Raw genomic sequence first — 17,931 nt, forward strand, 5'->3', positions numbered from 1 at the left:
TATGTGTGTAACTCTTTATTGAATCAGTAAAACAAGGATTCGGAATTCGGTATTCATTTTAGGATCTCCCTAAAGTTCGTATCAATCTACCGACTGCCTACTCTGACTGTCGATCCACAATGAACCAGTCAGTCAACCTCATTAATTGTAATTAGGTCATTATATCGGTTATCAGAGTTGGCAGTCGAGTTTGCCTGCAGAATCGATAGTCTGATACAGACTTAAAACTCTTTAGCAAATCTCTGTTACCTTTACAAAATCTATATATATATATATATATATATATATAAGATAATTTACGCTTAAGGATAGATTTCTGAGATCATTTTGAGACAAAAATTCTAATAACAAAATGTCGAAGCTTTAATATAGTTTTTGAATTATAAATATTTAAAGTTATCGAATCTCATATCGCCTAAAATTTGTGCATTCAGATGTGATACAACGGAAAATCCAACCGTACTTGAGCGCACAAACTTTAGGCGGTATAATTCGATAACTTTAAGTACTTATAATTTAAAAACTATTATATCCTCGACAATTTGGTATTAGAATATTCGTCTCAAAATGATCTCAGAAATCAATTTTTAAGTGTTCTTACGATCTTTATCGAATACTTTGTATATATGAATATATATATATATATATATTTTCTCTCTCTCTCTCTCTCTCTCTCTCATGAAGATTATTAATATGTTTGTCTTGGTTTCAATATGAAAGAAAAAAATCGTCGAAAAATATCCACTATATTGGAAAAAATATTCGATTATGCATATCTCTCTATCCTTCGATATCGTCGTATTTTATAAAAGTATATACAGTCTATTTATATAAATCTATGTACTTCTTTTTCTTTCTATAGATTTTTGAAAAGTCATAGTATCACGATTTAAGAGTCTAAGATTTAGTCTATGTATTTCAATTCACACGCAGGCATTTCACTTTCAGACTTTGACTTTCGCGGTTTTAAACCTATCGAGAAACAGCGCGCTATGCGATTCTCGAAGTTGAAATTCGAAATAATCGAAAGAATGAATAAATACATTAATGGCAGTAATCGAATCTACTTCTACTCGTTCCACATTGTAGATATTGCACTAAAGCGAGTATTTGATTACACAGGGATGCGTTTAGGAATTACGCTCAGAAATCGATTTTCTCCAGGCTATAGTTTACATTACGTATACTATAATAAAAGCGTACTAGAATTATCTGGCCGCAATTCCTAAATGCACTCCAGAATGCAATATTTTTCTTCCCCCGATTATTTTCTCGACATTTAGTTATTTTTACAAATAAATATGATATATATATTCTAGCCTAAATCGTAAAATATGACAGAGATGAATCGTTGGACGTCGTTTGATGTGCATCCCACATGCGATATTTGTAGATTTATAAATTTAGCATGCAATAAATATTCGAGCGAAACTTCCTGGCAATGTCAATTATATCACGAACGTTGAGCAATCACGCTCAACGTGATTCACGTTATCATTTGCGAATCTCTAAGGTGGTGTCAGTCACGCGATAGTAGTGTACCTGTAAAATACATTATTATATAGGAACACTACGCGATAGCGCTCCGAGAAATCATTCATAAGCATCTTATAAATAAAGCTGAATTCTCAAGTTAACAAAAGTAGATTCGAACACCAAGATTATTGAATATTGTATTTATAAAATGGACGCCAATGCCAAATGCACAATCCTAGTGACCGGATTTGGTCCATTCAGTACACACACAGTGAACGCCAGCTGGGAGGCGGTGAAGGAATTGCAGGAACTATGGAAGAATTCCGTGGAATTTTCCGACGTTAAACTGGTTGTAGAAAAAATTCCGGTTTCGTACGATTACGTATCTGATTATATTCCTCAACTCTGGAAGAAACACAATCCTTCGGTAAGTAGTGTCACACGTAAATGTAGGTATGCAATACGTCATTCATTTTTTTTATTTATTTTGTACGAAAGATGCTGTCTCAATTTATATCGCATTGTCCTGTTTTATTAAATAGATTTATCAATTAATACATTAAAAGGGAAAAACTATTGAAGATTTAGTAGAGACAAAACGTTTTTATATTTTTATTAATGAATCAGTTTTATCAATATTATTTTTTAACAATTAATTTTGGTTCGTTATTGACCGATTTTTTCTTTCTCATTGATTGTATTGCAAATTTTATATTTTAATTAATACTTATTATTTCTATTGTTTTAGATTGTCCTACATGTGGGTGTATCACATGAAGCTAAATCTTTAATGATAGAGCAACATGCTCACAGCAACGGCTACAACAGATTTGATATATATAATAAATGTCCCGATGAAACAGATGTCGAGTGTAAAGTTTTGAAAACTGAGGTAGATGTCAGAGAACTTTGCAATAATGTGAATGAAAACTTCGAAAGAAGCGGATGCAAAGCTTGTCTGTCGGACAATGCTGGCAGATATCTGTGTGAATATATATTTTATCAATCACTCTGTATTGAGCCAACAAAGACTCTATTTGTGCACGTTCCAGATTTTGACAATTATCCTAGTAAACAAACTGCAAACGGTTTACATGAAATTTTGTGTCGCTTAATAAGAAATTTGGACTTGAGTTAACAGTCTTAATCTAAGCTGTTAAGTGATTAATAATAAGGAATGATAGTGTATGCGTTCAAAGTCTATATACACTTTCTTATATACATATAACATAATATATCTAGAAAAAAATAAAAAAGGTTAAGAACATAGAAGTACTTAATATAAATGTGATATTAATATGGAATATAGATTATAACAAATCAAATTTTATTTTTGCTGTATGAATGTCCAGCTTTGATATAAATATAGTAACATTCCAATTATTGTGCATTGCAATTTATGATCCAGGTTGAAATTTCGTTCGTGCGGGTGGAATATTGTATCTAAGTTCATGAAATTCTGGCTTTCTGATCATCGATGCAACGTGCCCCATTTGGATCGTGCAGTCAGGATTTAGATTTGATGGTAGCAATGTGCATTCTCGCTCTAAAATGCACGCTAATCCTTCTAATAATTCGATGAATCCTATAGACGCTGCTGCACGTCGTAATCTGTTTACCTCCTATATGCGTAAAAAATAATCATTTCATAAAAATTTTATCATTTAAATCATATACAATTGCTTTATTCTTTTGATCAATTTAATTTACCTTGTAAAAGTTTTGTGTCTTGTCGGGTAATTTTCTCGCATGTCTTAATATTTTTTGAATATCAGACTGCAAGCCAACTTGGCGAATCCATGAAGGAGCATTTTGTGTATAACTTCTCTTTTCAGTTGGTCTAACTGGAAAACTAACTGGAGAACTTTTAACCGTATCTAACGGACCCAAATTGCTAAAATTGCCTAACCACGGTACAACGTCAGATCCTGGTTCTAATACTGTTAGCATTAAGTTAGATTTCTTCTTTGTATCCGCCCAAGAATATATAAATCCATACCATTCGTTATTCAACATACAAAGGGCTGCCATGTTTTCTACCTGCAAAATATATCAATTATCTATCAATTTAATCAGATTCAAATAATTTTTAGATTCCTAATAAGACATTACCTTTAATGCTCCATGAAGCAACACACAAAAAGACGGCATTTTTCCTTCATCTTCATTTTCATCGGTATCTGACTCCTCTTCTAACGATATGCCCTGCATGCTTGAATTTTTCTCTGTTGTCAATGGTAATACTAAATGTCTAGAAATGGAACTTGGGCTACCAACATCTCCTACAGATATAAATCCACATATTTCTATAGTTTTTGATATTGCCAAGCCTGGAGCCAATTCGAAATCTGTCTTCTTTGTATAAGGCTGAAATATATATAATACAATGTCTATATAATTGTTTAATTTAGTATGTAATACAGCATATGCTTTCATAATGTTTGTCATTAGTGTCATTACCATAGGGGCTGGTGATAATAAAATACGGGAGCCTAAATGGCCACACTTTAGGTATCCTTGGAAAGAAACATAATTTGCTTCCGCTAGCTTTTGGAAGCAAGTCATGATGGAATGTTTGCTGAGCGGTGATTCAGGAACTAATACAATGCTGTCACCACCAGCTAGGTCAGCTAAACGCTGATAGAGAGGTAAACCGGTCTGCAAACTAGGATCTGCAAACATGATACAAGCAATATATTTAAATATAAGAAATGAAAAATGAATAGAAATGTTTTTTCATGTTTCAACTTACCCTGCTGCGATGCAATGCAAACTATACTTAATTTTCCTGGGTATGGAAAAGGTAGGGGAAAGGGATTTACATCTTGTGTGACATTTAAAGAATTTAAAGAATTTAAAGAATTGCCTAAAGACATTGGTCCTATGCCAGGATTGCCATCTGTAATTAATATCACTTGGCAAGCCGTGGCATTACCCCATTCCGCCATAATTACATTATTAACTCCATGTAATGCTCCTTCAATAAATGTCTTGTCACACTCATCGATAATTCGTAACTTGCTGCGTATGCCTTCATAATCGCGAGTAAAAGGGCAAATTACTTCGTACAATGATGAAAATGCAATCTGAAATTTGAAATTTGTTAAGTTTACATGTATTAATATACCTATTATAATAAGTATGTTATCTGACATCATATTAGTCTGTTCTTACCACTGACACAAATTCTAACTTTGAATTAACTTGCAAGTAGTGTAACAGAGTGTTTATGCCATGCAGCGCTAATTGATGCCGCGTCAATGATTCATAATTTGGCGAATATTCATTCCCAATCATAGATCCACGTCTCCTCATTGAGAGAGAGACGTCCAACGCTATTACCGTAGGCATTTTGACGCCCGAATAAAGTCAGCGTGATTAAAGACTACAGATACTTAAATCCCATAATATATTTATTAGCCGCGTATACAACTTTTTCTTCTGAATCTGCATAAACTTCTTTGACAACGTATTAATAAACGTAGGTTATGTAGAAAGCCACGTATTAAATTTTCCTGTGTATTGATGTCTGTTTCCTCGCAAAGAACAGTTGCTCGTCTCAAGTTAATAAAAATTAAAAAATTTTGTTAACAATACTTCTGTCATACTAATGTATTTCTTAGATTAATAATGTTATCATGTACCAACCACAGTCATATACATACATCGATACACTCCTAAACACAAACTCCGAACTCCGATGCTCCTAACCACAAACCTAGCATGACCTAACAGAACTAACAGTCCTAGTTCTAGTGGCTGATTTAGTTTAATTCCTTAAAATTCATATTGAGCAAGTAAGCATGATATATTACTTTATCCTTGTTTAATATATAATGAACAACAAAAGGATAAAATGATACTCTATAAATTCTTTGGAATAGAATCTCACACTAAAGAGTGAAAATTGGACCAGCCTTGAAAAAGAAGGGCATATAAAATAAGATTTACTCTAAAAATTTTATAGAGTACACAGTAAGCAAATCTACATTTTATATTTGCTACTGCTTATGTTAAATTTACGGATGTTTCAAATTTTCTAATCTATTCTGAACGGTCTTCAACACAAAAGATCTTGTGTTGAAGTACCCTATCTCTAAGACTGGTATGCATAGTCCATTCTTATTATAACATCGTTTTAAGTAGTCTTAAAATGCTAATATGATCCTTTGATTGGTTCGTGACATTTTGAATATACTCACAACAGTCTTAAATATAAGAATCAAAAATAGCATAATTTAATTTAACTTTCTTTTAAATAATAAAAATTAAATTAAAATTTGTTATGATCTATAAATGCATATTTTTTATTAACATACATATTTTTTTACAACATTTGTTATGATCTATAAATGAGCCGTTTATTTTGAAAGTGACCTAAGTCACTTTAAAAAAAAAAAAAAAAATGTTTATGACAGCTAATTTCAAGTTGTATACGCTACTACAAAGGTCAACAACAAAACATTGAAAAATGGACTTAGGCCACTTTCAAAATAAACGGCTCAAATACATATTTTTTATTAACAGAATATAATTATTTTTATTCCGTGTATAATTATTTTTATAATTTTCTACAAAAACCAACATTTTACATTTTCTTTCTTCCCTTCTAAGAGTTTTATACAAAGATTATATTAAACATTAATGAAACAACACTAAATCTATGTGAAAATGTTGACAGTTATTGTCTATGGCTAAACAAATATAAACTTCATTTTTATAAAAGACTTGCTCGCATTTATGTATGTACATATATCACATTAATTTGTACCTAGTTCAACAAATGTAACACATTCTTAACAATTACCATAAATTATAATAAAAAATAAGACTTAGATCTTCTGATATTGATATTTACAAAATTCATAAATAATCTAAATATACAAAGAGCCATCAGCGGGGCCTAAATATCTCATAGAGATTAATATTACGTCGATTAAAGTCCACACACCTAGTCCACCAAAACTAAAAAGCTTACCAATACCTTCTTGCCAGTGTCCCAAGTAAAACCTACAATTCATATAAGAATCTTATATGAAATTCATACTTAATCGATTGTCTATATTCCAAGTATGCTAAAATCTCATAAAGTACCTATCTGCACCAAATCCTCCAAGAGTAATGCTTAAGATCAAAGCCGTAGACCAACGATATCCAACTGTCCAGTTACAAGGTAAGTTCTTCATAAACTTCCGTCTGCCCAGACACAGTATGTCATTGTTTACTGTACAATTTGTTCTGCATCAAAAATATTAGAATGTCAATATCATATTATTACATACACACACACACGCGCGTGCACGCACACACACACACGCGCGTGCACGCACACACACACACGCGCGTGCACGCACACACACACACGCGCGTGCACGCACACACACACACGCGCGTGCACGCACACACACACACGCGCGTGCACGCACACACACACACGCGCGTGCACGCACACACACACACACATATGTATGTATCTTCTGTTGACAATGTAAAATTGTCATCCTAAAAAAATCTGAAAAAATTCTTGTATACTTGCAAAAATGAGTTTATGATAGAAGTCGGGTTGCATTTTACTTATTCTTTACAGATTTAAATTTACCTATCAGAATTCACAAAAAAACGAATGTATATTTAAAGTCGCTGGTAAGGGTATATATATACATAAACTATATAAATTTATATATATATATATATAATGGTGTTACATTACCTATAATACTGCTGAGGAGATGCTACTGAGCTACAGGAATTTTTCTGATGGCACTGATGCTCCCAGTGGTCAGTTTGATAACAGTAGCGGCATATGTATTTCTTCGTGAAAGTCTGTTCTCCCTGTTATAATAAACAAAACATCAAATTTAATTATATCTCGAAACATGCGATTTAATATATTAAAAAATTTTAAATTTTAAGCTGGAGAAAAAAATGCATAATTCTCTTTCCACAAGTTTTACATACTATACAGTCGACATGTTCCATCACGGAGCAATTTGCCTCATATGTTGCTCCATATCTGCAGCTGTAATTTAAGTTGCACTTCAAGCATTCTCCACTCAATTCTACGCAAGGTATCCCGCTCGGACACAGACTAGCCATTTCCTCCTGCAATTTAACAATCGAATTTGTACTCTCAAGTATTGTAACATGGAGTTATTACTTAGATTTAACCTATAATAGGAACACATATTTTTTTGTGATGCTAAAAGAATATAAAGAACTCTTGGAACTCACAAAAGTTTTTTCTTATTAATTTGATTTTCTTTAAGAATTGCCACACTTGAACTTAGTATGTAGTACAATAATTAGTCTACATGAATAGAACAAAATTGTGAAAAATAAGACTGTAAAACATAAAATTATTTCAAATTATGTTATTTAAAAATAAGAAAATATCCCAGGATCTCATCAGGATCTACTGTTCTAGTAATGGATTAAAGAATCTTACCTTTTTGCTGCTATAGGCTGGTGTTGAGTTTACATTAGCTTCTTTCAGAGCATAGCTGGTTGCAGTGCCTGCAACAATTGAATCAAATTATAAATGCATATAAAAAAGAAATCAAATACTTCAACGCTTCAACATTAATACAAATAACTTTACCTTTAATACTGACATTTAGGTCTAATTTTTCATTTGTTAATTAACTTGTGATTAGGCTTAATCTAATGATAATGTAAAATTATATTTTTGTGTCTTTAGTTAATCACTAAACTGATGGTTTTGTAGTGAATAACTTTGAAATTATTAATACAAAACTATTAATAATAGTTAGAAAAATTTTTTTATATTACACTATTAAGTTAAGTGAGGTTAAGTTTAAACCATAAATTAACCAGATAATGAAAAGCCAGATCTCACAATTTCACGTAAACAGATTTTTCTTTGCCAGTTCCCACATTAGTCGTTAGGGAACAAATTCACTCACCGTAATCCATGCGAGCCTCCTGAACGGAGGTTGACAGGAGTGCCATGAAAAGGAATATCACGTTCTTTGAATTAATCCGAACGACATTCATTCTGCGCGAGAATTCCTCTCACCAGTCGTCGGATGCTTGATTCGCGAATTTGACGTTTCAAGTCCCGACTTTATTATCATGTGATAAGAGCACGTGAAAGAGAAGCACGGCAGCGTCCCGTCAAATATTATACACACCACACACGCTACATACACTTGGCGCCATTAGTAACATTAGACACCTTTCACACACGTTCGACAGCTGTAAGAAGCTCTAAGCATTTAATCCAGACGTGCCACGATTCGTCAAAAACGATTATTCGCCCCTATTGGTTAAATGCAAACTTTTTTTAGTTATTTTTTTCATTAATATATAATAAAAAACATTTTATATTTATATATTAGAAATGGTCCTTAATTGTTAAAATTTTATGTTAAATTTTTAACACATTTGAGTGTTAATTTAATAAAGGCCTGTTTTTTTCCATAATTCAGGATTGAACTTCTTGCATGATTCATCTGTTTTTTTCATATTAGAAAAAAGATAAAAGATGACTCTATAAATGCACAAAAAATTAAAGTAATAGAAAAAGAGAAACAGGCCTATAATATGGCTACTTTTTATTTTAATTATTAATAAAATTATTTTATGTTAAATTAATATTCAACATTTAATATTAAAATAATACAAATTATAAGTAAAAAACAAAAGTAAATAACAAAAATATATAAACGTGTTTTAAAACGTAAATTCTCTAAAAAAAAATGAATGAATAAAATACATGTTAATTTAACATAAATATTAATTTTACTGAAAAAATATGCTTTCACAGTTTGTTTACAAATTATATCAGTATTATATTTTTTAATTTTTTTTTTACATATATATAACCTGTGTTAATTTCTAACATATTTGTTAAGAACGATATTCGTCTATTTCATTGCATTGCAATCTTTTTTTGCTATTTTTTTTATTAGTACATACTAAACAAAATTTTACATTTATCTATAATAAGAACGATCTTTATGTTAAATTAACACAAAAAATTTTAATGGACCGTTTGGGACTCGTGTAATGTTAAAGAAATTTAACACAAAAAAATCTTTAAACTGATAATTGAGGAGAAACAATATGGAGCAGCCAATCAGATTTCCTACGCCAATTTTTCACTCGGCTTGATTCCCTCTCTCATCGAAAAACTCGCGTTTTCCTCATTTTTTTTCCGATAACAATTCAAACCGGAACCGGAATGTCGGAAGCATTAACGATACCGAGTGTACCGAAAATGCACGCTGCGTCACACGATTGGAACCGACAATATATGCTCAGTACATGCATGATGTAATACATGAATACGTGTTTTGTCATAATTTTGACGAGGGATCGTCTTCAAGGCAATTGTGTCAGAAAATACAAAGAAAAAAACAGGGGATATAACGAGTAAAAAACGAAAGGCGGTATGAGCGATGCGGTGCAATGCGATGGAGTCTCGCGTGCATGCTCGTTTCCAACAATCAGCTGACTTCCGGTACCACTGTGAGACGTTGTTAGAATGTTAGCGAGGTGTTTCGGTAGTTTCGCTTGACGGAAGAGTGTCCCTTTTTTTTCGCGAGGCAAAACGCGCGCGTTGACACGGTCTCCCTTTCGCGAGATCGCGCAAGTCCTTTTCTGCGTTCGGCAGTTCCGGCCGGAACGAAGCGATGTGATCCCCGCCTAACCACGCAACAGAATCACATCTTTCGAAGATCGAATCCCGTGTCGTTACCCGATCTCTAACGGGTGATCTCGTGTCGCAGCACATGGTAAGCGGGATTCCGCGATAACAGAGTCGTCAAATAAATGGGGAATCTGATTTTTTCTTATCGAGGAAAAGTATCCTCTGATGTCCTTGTTATACCTTTGTTACGTGTGTGTTTTGGTTTGTAGGATGCCGTGTAACACCATCGCTGCCACTTTCGTTGACGACAATATGAATCCAGAGGGGAACGATGGGAACAGCCAGGGTAAAGCGGAGGTCAGATTGGACGTCGGTCTGAAAAATGACAATCAGTCTGTGGACCAAGACGCTAGAACATCCAAGGTACAGCTGGAAAACGGAGCCGAGGAGCAATTGAGGCTGAATAACAACAGCGGCGAGAGTAACATTAAGCTCGTGTTGCCATCCAAAACCTCTGTTGTGCTTTCCAATGGGACAAATTCCATACAAACCCCTGTGTCTGATAGTGCCAATTTTTTGGAGCAGAACGTTTGTCAAGATGCGAACATATCTTCCATATTTACAAACGCGACCGCCAATATCAAGTCTCAAACTGTAAACACCAATACCGTTAATTGTCAATTGAAGCATAAGACTGTCATGAATGCAAGCTCGTTGAATCTGCCTAAATCCCAGATGCACTTGAATCTATCTTCCACTCAAGCAAATATACACCACAATCATAACTTAGGGCCAGCAGTTCTTAATTCTACTGCAACTACCAGTGCTATGTTACATTCAAGTGTATCTACGTTAAATGTATCAGTAATACCTCCTAATTTATCAACGATTAAATCAAACGATGACATGGATATGAAGAATAATGTAGATTATGCATCTGCCATAGAGAAATGTCCTTCTAAGGTTTCTTGCAGTTCAGATTCTAGTCCAGAAGCAGACTGTTCCTGGACATCAAAGTCCTATGGATCTAAACGTGTATTAAATAATATAGGTGGTAGTATAGGTTCGACGAGTCACGGAACTTGCTCTTTTTTAAGACCTAATATCAATGGCAGTAGAGAAGTTGCTGGACCCAGTGGATTGCAAAGAGTATGTTTTCACATACCGATTCCTCTAATTGAATGTTTATACTTTTCACCGAATTTAGAGTTTTCTTGCTTTTTTAGACTTCACAAAGAGAACAGATAGAGCGAATGGATTCTAGTTCTGGAAATGAAGGAGATATGTCTGATGGAGAAGACTATTGTTTCTATACTTATAAGGGAAACAACGATGTGATTCCTTTGGATCAACAAGAAGAATTGAATCAAGTCCATGCCGCAAATCAGGAAGCAGAGGGGCAGAATCATAGTGGTAGGTCGAGTCCAGAGATGGATTACTTGGAAATGGATTTTGATCCTGGACCTTCTTGCGAACAGGTAAGATATTTACTGTACTATGAAATTGAGTCAGATTATAATATTTCTTTTGCCCTCAAAGGATACTGGAGATAGTGATCTGGCCTCCATAAATGAAGATATACAAAATATAGCATTAGATAATGTAGAACAAGACCCAGTGCTAAATGATCTGAGTAGTGGAAAAGTCGTGTCTAGACAGGGATTGGTATCGATCCCGCAGACTTCAAAACAAACTGCACAGCATGTTAATCATACTACTTTCCAACAATGCACAAGCAATCAATGTACAGTAGAACAAAGTGCAAAGTCAACGTACTCAGCTCCATGGATGCCTAGTACTAGCGCTGGAACTGGTAATTTCATGACTATGACTAATCTAACAATTCAAGTTCTAGTCTTATCATTATACAAGATATTTCACGTAATATAAAATTTACAGGAAGATGGGATAGCGCGACACTTTATCGTAATACAGGTTGTCCAGTACGTGAATCATACGGTTATCATAACACAAGTGGTGATCTTATATCGCCTGGTGATAATAGAGATTCGGATTCCGAATTATGGATTGAGTCCTCAACAGCATCTCTCCCGGACAATTCCAATTTAAATGCCAGGAAGGTTAATCTCATTTCTACGCTTTATCATCGAATAATGGCTAAGAAACTAATGCTCAATAAGCATGCTGCCTTTAATCAAAGTGGTGATTCCAATCTGGTTAATATATTTACTATTAAACAGATTTAAATCATGTTGAACAAACTATATCTTATTAAATTTTAAACAACATTTGAACAGGAAAATGAATTATGTAACGAACGGTTAGATGGGTTGCCACCAGTTGAAAAAGTAATGCTGTGGAGCGAGCAAGAAGCCACGATGAAGCAAGTTACGCAAATTGGTACCTCCGCTTGTGGTGCTACATCCGCAATTAATGCTTTGGTAATATTCAAGTAGATAATGTGCGGTCCTCTTAACGCTGCAAATGTTTTGAATATTTGATTAATTAGAAAAAAGAGAATTTTACTAATTGATCAACCAAAAAATGCTTCAAATTGTAACATCAAGTGGATCGTAGCCATAAATATATAACAATGACGAAACTTGCAAATTTTTGCAGTAATTTGATCGAATTTGTTTATGTATAAATCATCTATTTTTAGTTGGCCTTAAATGTATCATTTTCGCTGGAAGTATTAGTTAAAAGTGTAAATACAAAATTGAGAGAATTGGGTGTACCGCTACCAAGGTATCTTGTCAGTCGTTCAGTGGCAGGAGCAACTCATAAAGACATAGCACGAGGGATTACTCTGTCCACGCATGGTGCAGCTGTAACAAAATTTTTTGCATTTTATCCCGAAAGAAAGGTTTCATTATCCCATTGGTTGCATTATTGGATTTCCAGAGGTGAGAGATTAAAGAATGTGTTATTCTTTAAACAGATGTAGTTAAGTGAAAATATATATTATCGAAATGTATAATGTATGTAAGTGTAAAATATTATATTTTCACATTTTAGGTGCGGCACCAATTGCAACATTGAATTTACAACATTGCGGAGAAGGTTGCGATATACCGGACGCATGGCATCATCAAATGATATTCGGTGTAGGACAAGCTGGTATATACTTAACAAACCCTTTAGAATGTTTGCCTGAACAGGTTTGTATGATCGATATACAAAATTAATAATACAAATTATCATGCCCGAATATAATTATTATGGAACTAATTTAATCATAACTTTATTTTTATGATTTTTAGCTTGTATGGCATCAATTAGTTAGCCCTAGTATTTTATTAATAAGAAAAACAGACGTTCTAGCGCATTGGAATGAAAATACAGATCTAACACCGCTTGCGACGATGGATCAAAAGTGGCGAAAACTTAATGTCCTTGGTATGTTATATATCATATATATGTATACATATTTTTTAAGTAGATTTTTTAGTTACAATAATTTAGTTACAATAATTTAGTTGTAATTTTAATGAAACATATTTGTGGTACAGGGCAAGTTGTAAATATGGTCCGAGAATCAATGAGCCAAAGGCAACAACCTAATAGCACGATTACTGGTGCAACTCACATTCGCATTCCGGCATCTTACCCAGCAGGCATTACCTTGGTCATGTGTGCTGATTCCGCCGCAGCCACTGAATTGTTACATGCAGAACAACTACCACTGCTCTAGTCTCATGGATCAAAAATTAACAAATCGGACTGGTCCACTTGGTTTATAACAAATTTATTAGTAAGCCAGCCCACACACAATGTTCTTACTAATAGTTCATTTATTATTTAAACCAACAGGATGGATATAATTTACATTTTTGACATCAAACGCGTTTGTATTCAAAAAGAATATTGATTAAAATATATTTCAATAGAATATTTCTGTTTTATACATAGTAATATTCAATTATTAAACTACAGAGATATAATATACTTTATAGTATATAGCTTGTAGTTAAAAGTAAGCTTACCTTGACAATGTTCATTACAGATATTATTTCTATGAACAGAATACGAGATAAGTGATATAAGTAATTTGATTTTCCATTGCTTAATTTTATTCATTTATATTTATTGGTTTTTTTTTAAGAATGTATGTCAGTGATTGCAAGTTTATCTTACAACAGTATATCCTGTTAATCAAATGTGTGAACAAAAACGAACATTGTATTTTGTATAAATTTTAATATAGAGTATCTTATTACACGTATTATCTTATGTCGGAATCACGAAGAAGTGTTTGTCATAGATATGTTGACGAAAGAATAATGTTGTGCTGATAAAGCCATAAATATTTTATGTACACATAGATAATGTATAGTCCAACATACTTTTTCCAGTATTTTAAAGAGGTCCTTTCTTTTATAAGTCCGACATACTAAAACAATAAGAATTCTTGTTATACAAGGAATTGTTAATATAATCATATGCTATATCTGTTTTCTTTTTAGTCTTACCTTTCTATAAAGGGTGCACGCATACTCGATGTAATAGGAGCGGGATTAGCTTCGTTAAGTTTGAAAACGCTCTCGATACGGGCGATTTCTGTCGAAGTTGTGTCCATGCCACAAAAAGCAGCCCAATCATTTACAACCATACCGGCAGCGATTACGTTGCTGCCTCTGTTCACTGTTCCGGTCTAAAATACAATTATTGTTTACAAAAATAGAAAATCATAGAATCTTTGTTTGTCTTACCGCAAGTGGCACTTGCAGAAGAGAAGACAACTCGTCTTGCTCTTGAATAGGCATATTCGGATGCACCAAACCACCTTGGTTGGATAAAATGGAATATGAACCAACAAGAACATTACTTGCAATAGTTTGTCTAAATACTTCCACATTCAGAGTATCAGCTAAAATTTCTTCAGTTTCCTTCAATTAAAAAAAAAAACAAAATTAGAGCCATTAAAGTAGTATACTTTAGTTATAAATTTCTTAATCCAACATAATAGGAGATACATATAAAAAATTTACCTTATCCAGATCTGGATGAACTAAGGCAACATAATCATTACATGCTATAACATTGCCTAGAGCAGAAAGTCTCTCTTCCACTCTCTGCACCTTTACATTATCTGGTAAAGAATTCCGAATGTGTTGTAGTTCTGTATCTGTTGTTGTATTTGGTACTAATAATCCATTCTTGTTCGCTATATTGTAAAGATAAATATTTGTGAACAATATATATATATACACAGATAACATATAGGTAAGAAAAAATTATGACTTTTAAAAACATTCAATTTTTTTATGAGATTGACTTTTTTCTAAGAAGAAATAAGTGCATGCAGAGTTGGCATCTTTCACTACGTTGTTGTTAAAAATATTATTAATAAAAAGTATTTAAATTGACTAGAATATACCAATAAATTATACATAAGAAATTTTTTTATTAATTGCTATACTATTTTAATCGTTACATATTACCTAATTATTTAGGTAATATATAATTTTTATATATATATATTCATTAGATAATAATAAAATTTTAAGATTTTCAAGAAAGTTTCTTATGTATTAATTGAATGCTTTCATTTGTTTTTGTGCCGTACTATTGGTAAGTTCTACAATGGCAGTACTAAAAATCTATATTTCATGTTACATATGCTATAGATTTTCAATATTATCAATATATTTCAGAATGTATCCTAATATTCATTATTCAATTAAAAACTGTTAACTTATCGTCACTTCGATAAAAGTTATTTTAATATATTTACCAACACACAGTCGACCTATGATACGGCATCCTGCTACTGATACATGAATAACTGGAATTGTCTCAGCTAATTCTGCCTCAAATACGCTGCAATTACATCAACAATGAACCATAGAATTATAACAATTGCAGTCCAATCATATCAAAATCAAATAATAGATTACTGCAGAATGATAGTAACATTTACATTTTGTATTACATATATCTTTTTACATATATAGTGTACATTCTAAAGTATATTATAGTGTATATATTAAAGTTTAACGCTTATTATTCCATTTTATCTTGCTTGATAATATATAATTATATACTATTTTGACACGTTTTTGAGGTTATAATGTAAAAATAGGCATATCCTGATAATATCATCCTAAATATTGTCGCTTTTATTAACAAACAAAGTTAATTAATTAAAAGATTAGTTGCCAATGCAGATTTCGTGCGATTGCATTATGGGTGACGTCATACTTACCTATAGAAGTTTTCGGAACCGCCGATCGCAACCAAACAGTAGGAGTTCGTCAACTTTGAGAATACGCCGATCTCATTGTTGTTCTCGAATTGCACGCGCACCGCCATGACCGTGAAAGCGTTGCAAGCTTTTACATCGGCGTTCTTAGATCGAAATATCGTGCGAACGCTCTCGGTGCTCGTACAGATTAGGCTCGTGCGCGAATCCACGAATGCTAACCTCGAAAATTTGGCAAGTGCCGTTCGCGGGCACGCTAACACGAGGTATTTAATTTCATCATGGGACACGAGATGGTGACACTCGCGGCACGCTATCTGGAGTCCCTAGAAATTATGGCAGGCAGAGCTGTGGCAGGTATTCATGTCGCGTCACGCTTTTTATAAAATGGCGGAACCAATTAAAATTACTACAAAAGTCAGGCAAATTCAAATAGTAGAAATATATATACACATTATATATTATAAATAACAAAATAATTTTTAATGTAGATTTTTAGTCCTCTTATAAAAATAATTATAAATAAGTAATGAATATAATTTTACTAATCTTTCAATAATATATTAATATAAATTAAAAATTATTTAATAGAATGCATAAGTCAATGGCTGCGTTCAGCAGAATGTTTATTTTGCAACTATTGGAAATTTTCTTTGTACTGATTGGGTTATGCTTTTAAATCAAGGGGAATAGTCCTATCTCAGCAAAGAATCAGAAAACGGTTGCAAAACTGTTGTGTTCTGCTGAACGCAGCCATTGTCTTATTGTTACGTGTATTATATGTTTTAGTAAATGAAATTTTTATTTGTTAAAAATAATATTTACATCTAGATGTAAAGTAGGGGATATCCCCTACTTTACATACAGGGCTGGACATGTATTTGAAATACTTTTATTTAAAACACACTATTTGCAATACAAGCGTATTTTGTATTTTTTATTTTAGCAGATCACATAAAAGTATTACGTATTTTATATTTAAAATCGAAAGATTAAAAGCTTTTTGTATCTTGTAATTCAAATAATAAGGTTGATTATCAATGTTAGTATTTAAAATACAAAATACTTTCATAATTTTTGTTATTAATACTGAAATATAAAATACAAAATACTTTTATATGCTCCCATGAAATACAAAATACAAAATATTTTCATGTATTGAACAAACACAAAATACAAAATATAATTATCTTACCAATATTGTTTTTCAAATAAAAGTATTTCAAATATATGCTCAGCCCTGTTTACATATAAACCTTTTATAAGGATCTCTTTTCTGTAATTAATTTTTGATATGTTTTTTTGTGGGATTGAAAGTAATTAATTAATGCCCAGCCCTGTTTACATATAAACCTTTTTTAAGGATCTCTTTTCTGTAATTAATTTTTGATATGTTTTTTTGTGGGATTGAAAGTAATTAATTATATGAAAAATCCTTTTTAGTAATAACTTTTGCATTTTAAAATACAGTAGCTTGGCATTTTAACTTTCGTTTATTTATGCATATATATTATTATTTTAATTGTTAATAGTTTTATGCTTATTATTACCAATTATTTTTTAAGGTCAGAATTTTAATTTTAATATATGTTAAGTTGTAAATATTAAACAGAAATGTGATTACAAAACGTAATACAATATATATGTATAATTATACTTACCACAAAATTGTATCTTT

At 32.4% G+C, this 17,931-nt stretch overlaps 4 protein-coding genes across 5 annotated transcripts; 1 reads left to right on the top strand and 3 right to left on the bottom strand.

Annotated features, from left to right (window-relative positions):
• Window positions 1-1,063: 1,063 nt before the first annotated feature.
• On the top strand, window positions 1,064-13,889 carry LOC108769585 (uncharacterized). Of its 2 annotated transcripts, XM_018520623.1 has the most exons (12): window positions 1,064-1,903; window positions 2,225-2,564; window positions 7,064-7,112; window positions 10,357-11,236; window positions 11,314-11,565; window positions 11,627-11,900; window positions 11,987-12,264; window positions 12,346-12,489; window positions 12,711-12,954; window positions 13,067-13,209; window positions 13,312-13,447; window positions 13,561-13,889. In XM_018520623.1, the coding sequence occupies exons 1-12, from the start codon at window positions 1,685-1,687 to the stop codon at window positions 13,740-13,742; spliced, it is 3,141 nt and encodes a 1,046-aa protein (XP_018376125.1). In that variant the 5' UTR covers window positions 1,064-1,684; the 3' UTR covers window positions 13,743-13,889. The 2 variants fall into 2 exon arrangements, with proteins under 2 accessions (XP_018376125.1, XP_018376124.1); XM_018520622.1 differs by lacking the exons at window positions 1,064-1,903; window positions 2,225-2,564; window positions 7,064-7,112 and adding an exon at window positions 9,683-10,232.
• On the bottom strand, window positions 2,816-5,161 carry IntS14 (integrator complex subunit 14). The gene is made up of 6 exons (XM_018520625.1): window positions 4,651-5,161; window positions 4,229-4,562; window positions 3,937-4,148; window positions 3,589-3,843; window positions 3,187-3,516; window positions 2,816-3,098 (listed from the first exon to the last, which is right to left on the bottom strand). The coding sequence occupies exons 1-6, from the start codon at window positions 4,825-4,827 to the stop codon at window positions 2,874-2,876; spliced, it is 1,533 nt and encodes a 510-aa protein (XP_018376127.1). The 5' UTR covers window positions 4,828-5,161; the 3' UTR covers window positions 2,816-2,873.
• amx (TM2 domain-containing protein 3 almondex) lies at window positions 6,335-8,623 on the bottom strand. Its single transcript, XM_018520631.1, has 6 exons — window positions 8,400-8,623; window positions 7,922-7,989; window positions 7,435-7,578; window positions 7,187-7,308; window positions 6,571-6,714; window positions 6,335-6,486 (listed from the first exon to the last, which is right to left on the bottom strand). Exons 1-6 carry the CDS (start codon window positions 8,488-8,490, stop codon window positions 6,351-6,353), a joined length of 705 nt encoding a protein of 234 aa, XP_018376133.1. The 5' UTR covers window positions 8,491-8,623; the 3' UTR covers window positions 6,335-6,350.
• A 258-nt stretch (window positions 13,890-14,147) lies between the features above and the next one.
• On the bottom strand, window positions 14,148-16,561 carry eIF6 (eukaryotic translation initiation factor 6). The gene is made up of 6 exons (XM_018520630.1): window positions 16,257-16,561; window positions 15,786-15,871; window positions 15,040-15,215; window positions 14,761-14,937; window positions 14,521-14,702; window positions 14,148-14,441 (listed from the first exon to the last, which is right to left on the bottom strand). The coding sequence occupies exons 1-6, from the start codon at window positions 16,361-16,363 to the stop codon at window positions 14,426-14,428; spliced, it is 744 nt and encodes a 247-aa protein (XP_018376132.1). The 5' UTR covers window positions 16,364-16,561; the 3' UTR covers window positions 14,148-14,425.
• Between the last annotated feature and the right edge of the window lie 1,370 nt (window positions 16,562-17,931).

Source organism: Trachymyrmex cornetzi, unplaced genomic scaffold, assembly GCF_001594075.2.
Source record: "Trachymyrmex cornetzi isolate Tcor2-1 unplaced genomic scaffold, Tcor1.1 scaffold92, whole genome shotgun sequence".
NCBI lineage: Eukaryota > Metazoa > Arthropoda > Insecta > Hymenoptera > Formicidae > Trachymyrmex > Trachymyrmex cornetzi.

Coding starts and splice junctions, on each gene's coding strand:
- eIF6 (XM_018520630.1), bottom strand. CDS start 16,363: ATGGCGGTGCGCGTGCAATTCGAGAACAACAATGAGATCGGCGTATTC. Junction 15,216..15,785: donor CATAGGTCGACTGTGTGTTG/GTAAATATATTA, acceptor TTTACAATATAG/CGAACAAGAATGGATTATTA. Junction 14,703..14,760: donor TTCTGCAAGTGCCACTTGCG/GTAAGACAAACA, acceptor ATTGTATTTTAG/ACCGGAACAGTGAACAGAGG.
- amx (XM_018520631.1), bottom strand. CDS start 8,490: ATGAATGTCGTTCGGATTAATTCAAAGAACGTGATATTCCTTTTCATG. Junction 7,990..8,399: donor GGAGGCTCGCATGGATTACG/GTGAGTGAATTT, acceptor CAATTGTTGCAG/GCACTGCAACCAGCTATGCT. Junction 6,715..7,186: donor TCTCCTCAGCAGTATTATAG/GTAATGTAACAC, acceptor TTTTTGATGCAG/AACAAATTGTACAGTAAACA.
- LOC108769585 (XM_018520623.1), top strand. CDS start 1,685: ATGGACGCCAATGCCAAATGCACAATCCTAGTGACCGGATTTGGTCCA. Junction 1,904..2,224: donor GGAAGAAACACAATCCTTCG/GTAAGTAGTGTC, acceptor CTATTGTTTTAG/ATTGTCCTACATGTGGGTGT. Junction 2,565..7,063: donor TAGTAAACAAACTGCAAACG/GTTTACATGAAA, acceptor TATTCTTTACAG/ATTTAAATTTACCTATCAGA.
- IntS14 (XM_018520625.1), bottom strand. CDS start 4,827: ATGCCTACGGTAATAGCGTTGGACGTCTCTCTCTCAATGAGGAGACGT. Junction 4,563..4,650: donor AGTTAGAATTTGTGTCAGTG/GTAAGAACAGAC, acceptor TTCAAATTTCAG/ATTGCATTTTCATCATTGTA. Junction 3,517..3,588: donor TGCTTCATGGAGCATTAAAG/GTAATGTCTTAT, acceptor TATATTTTGCAG/GTAGAAAACATGGCAGCCCT.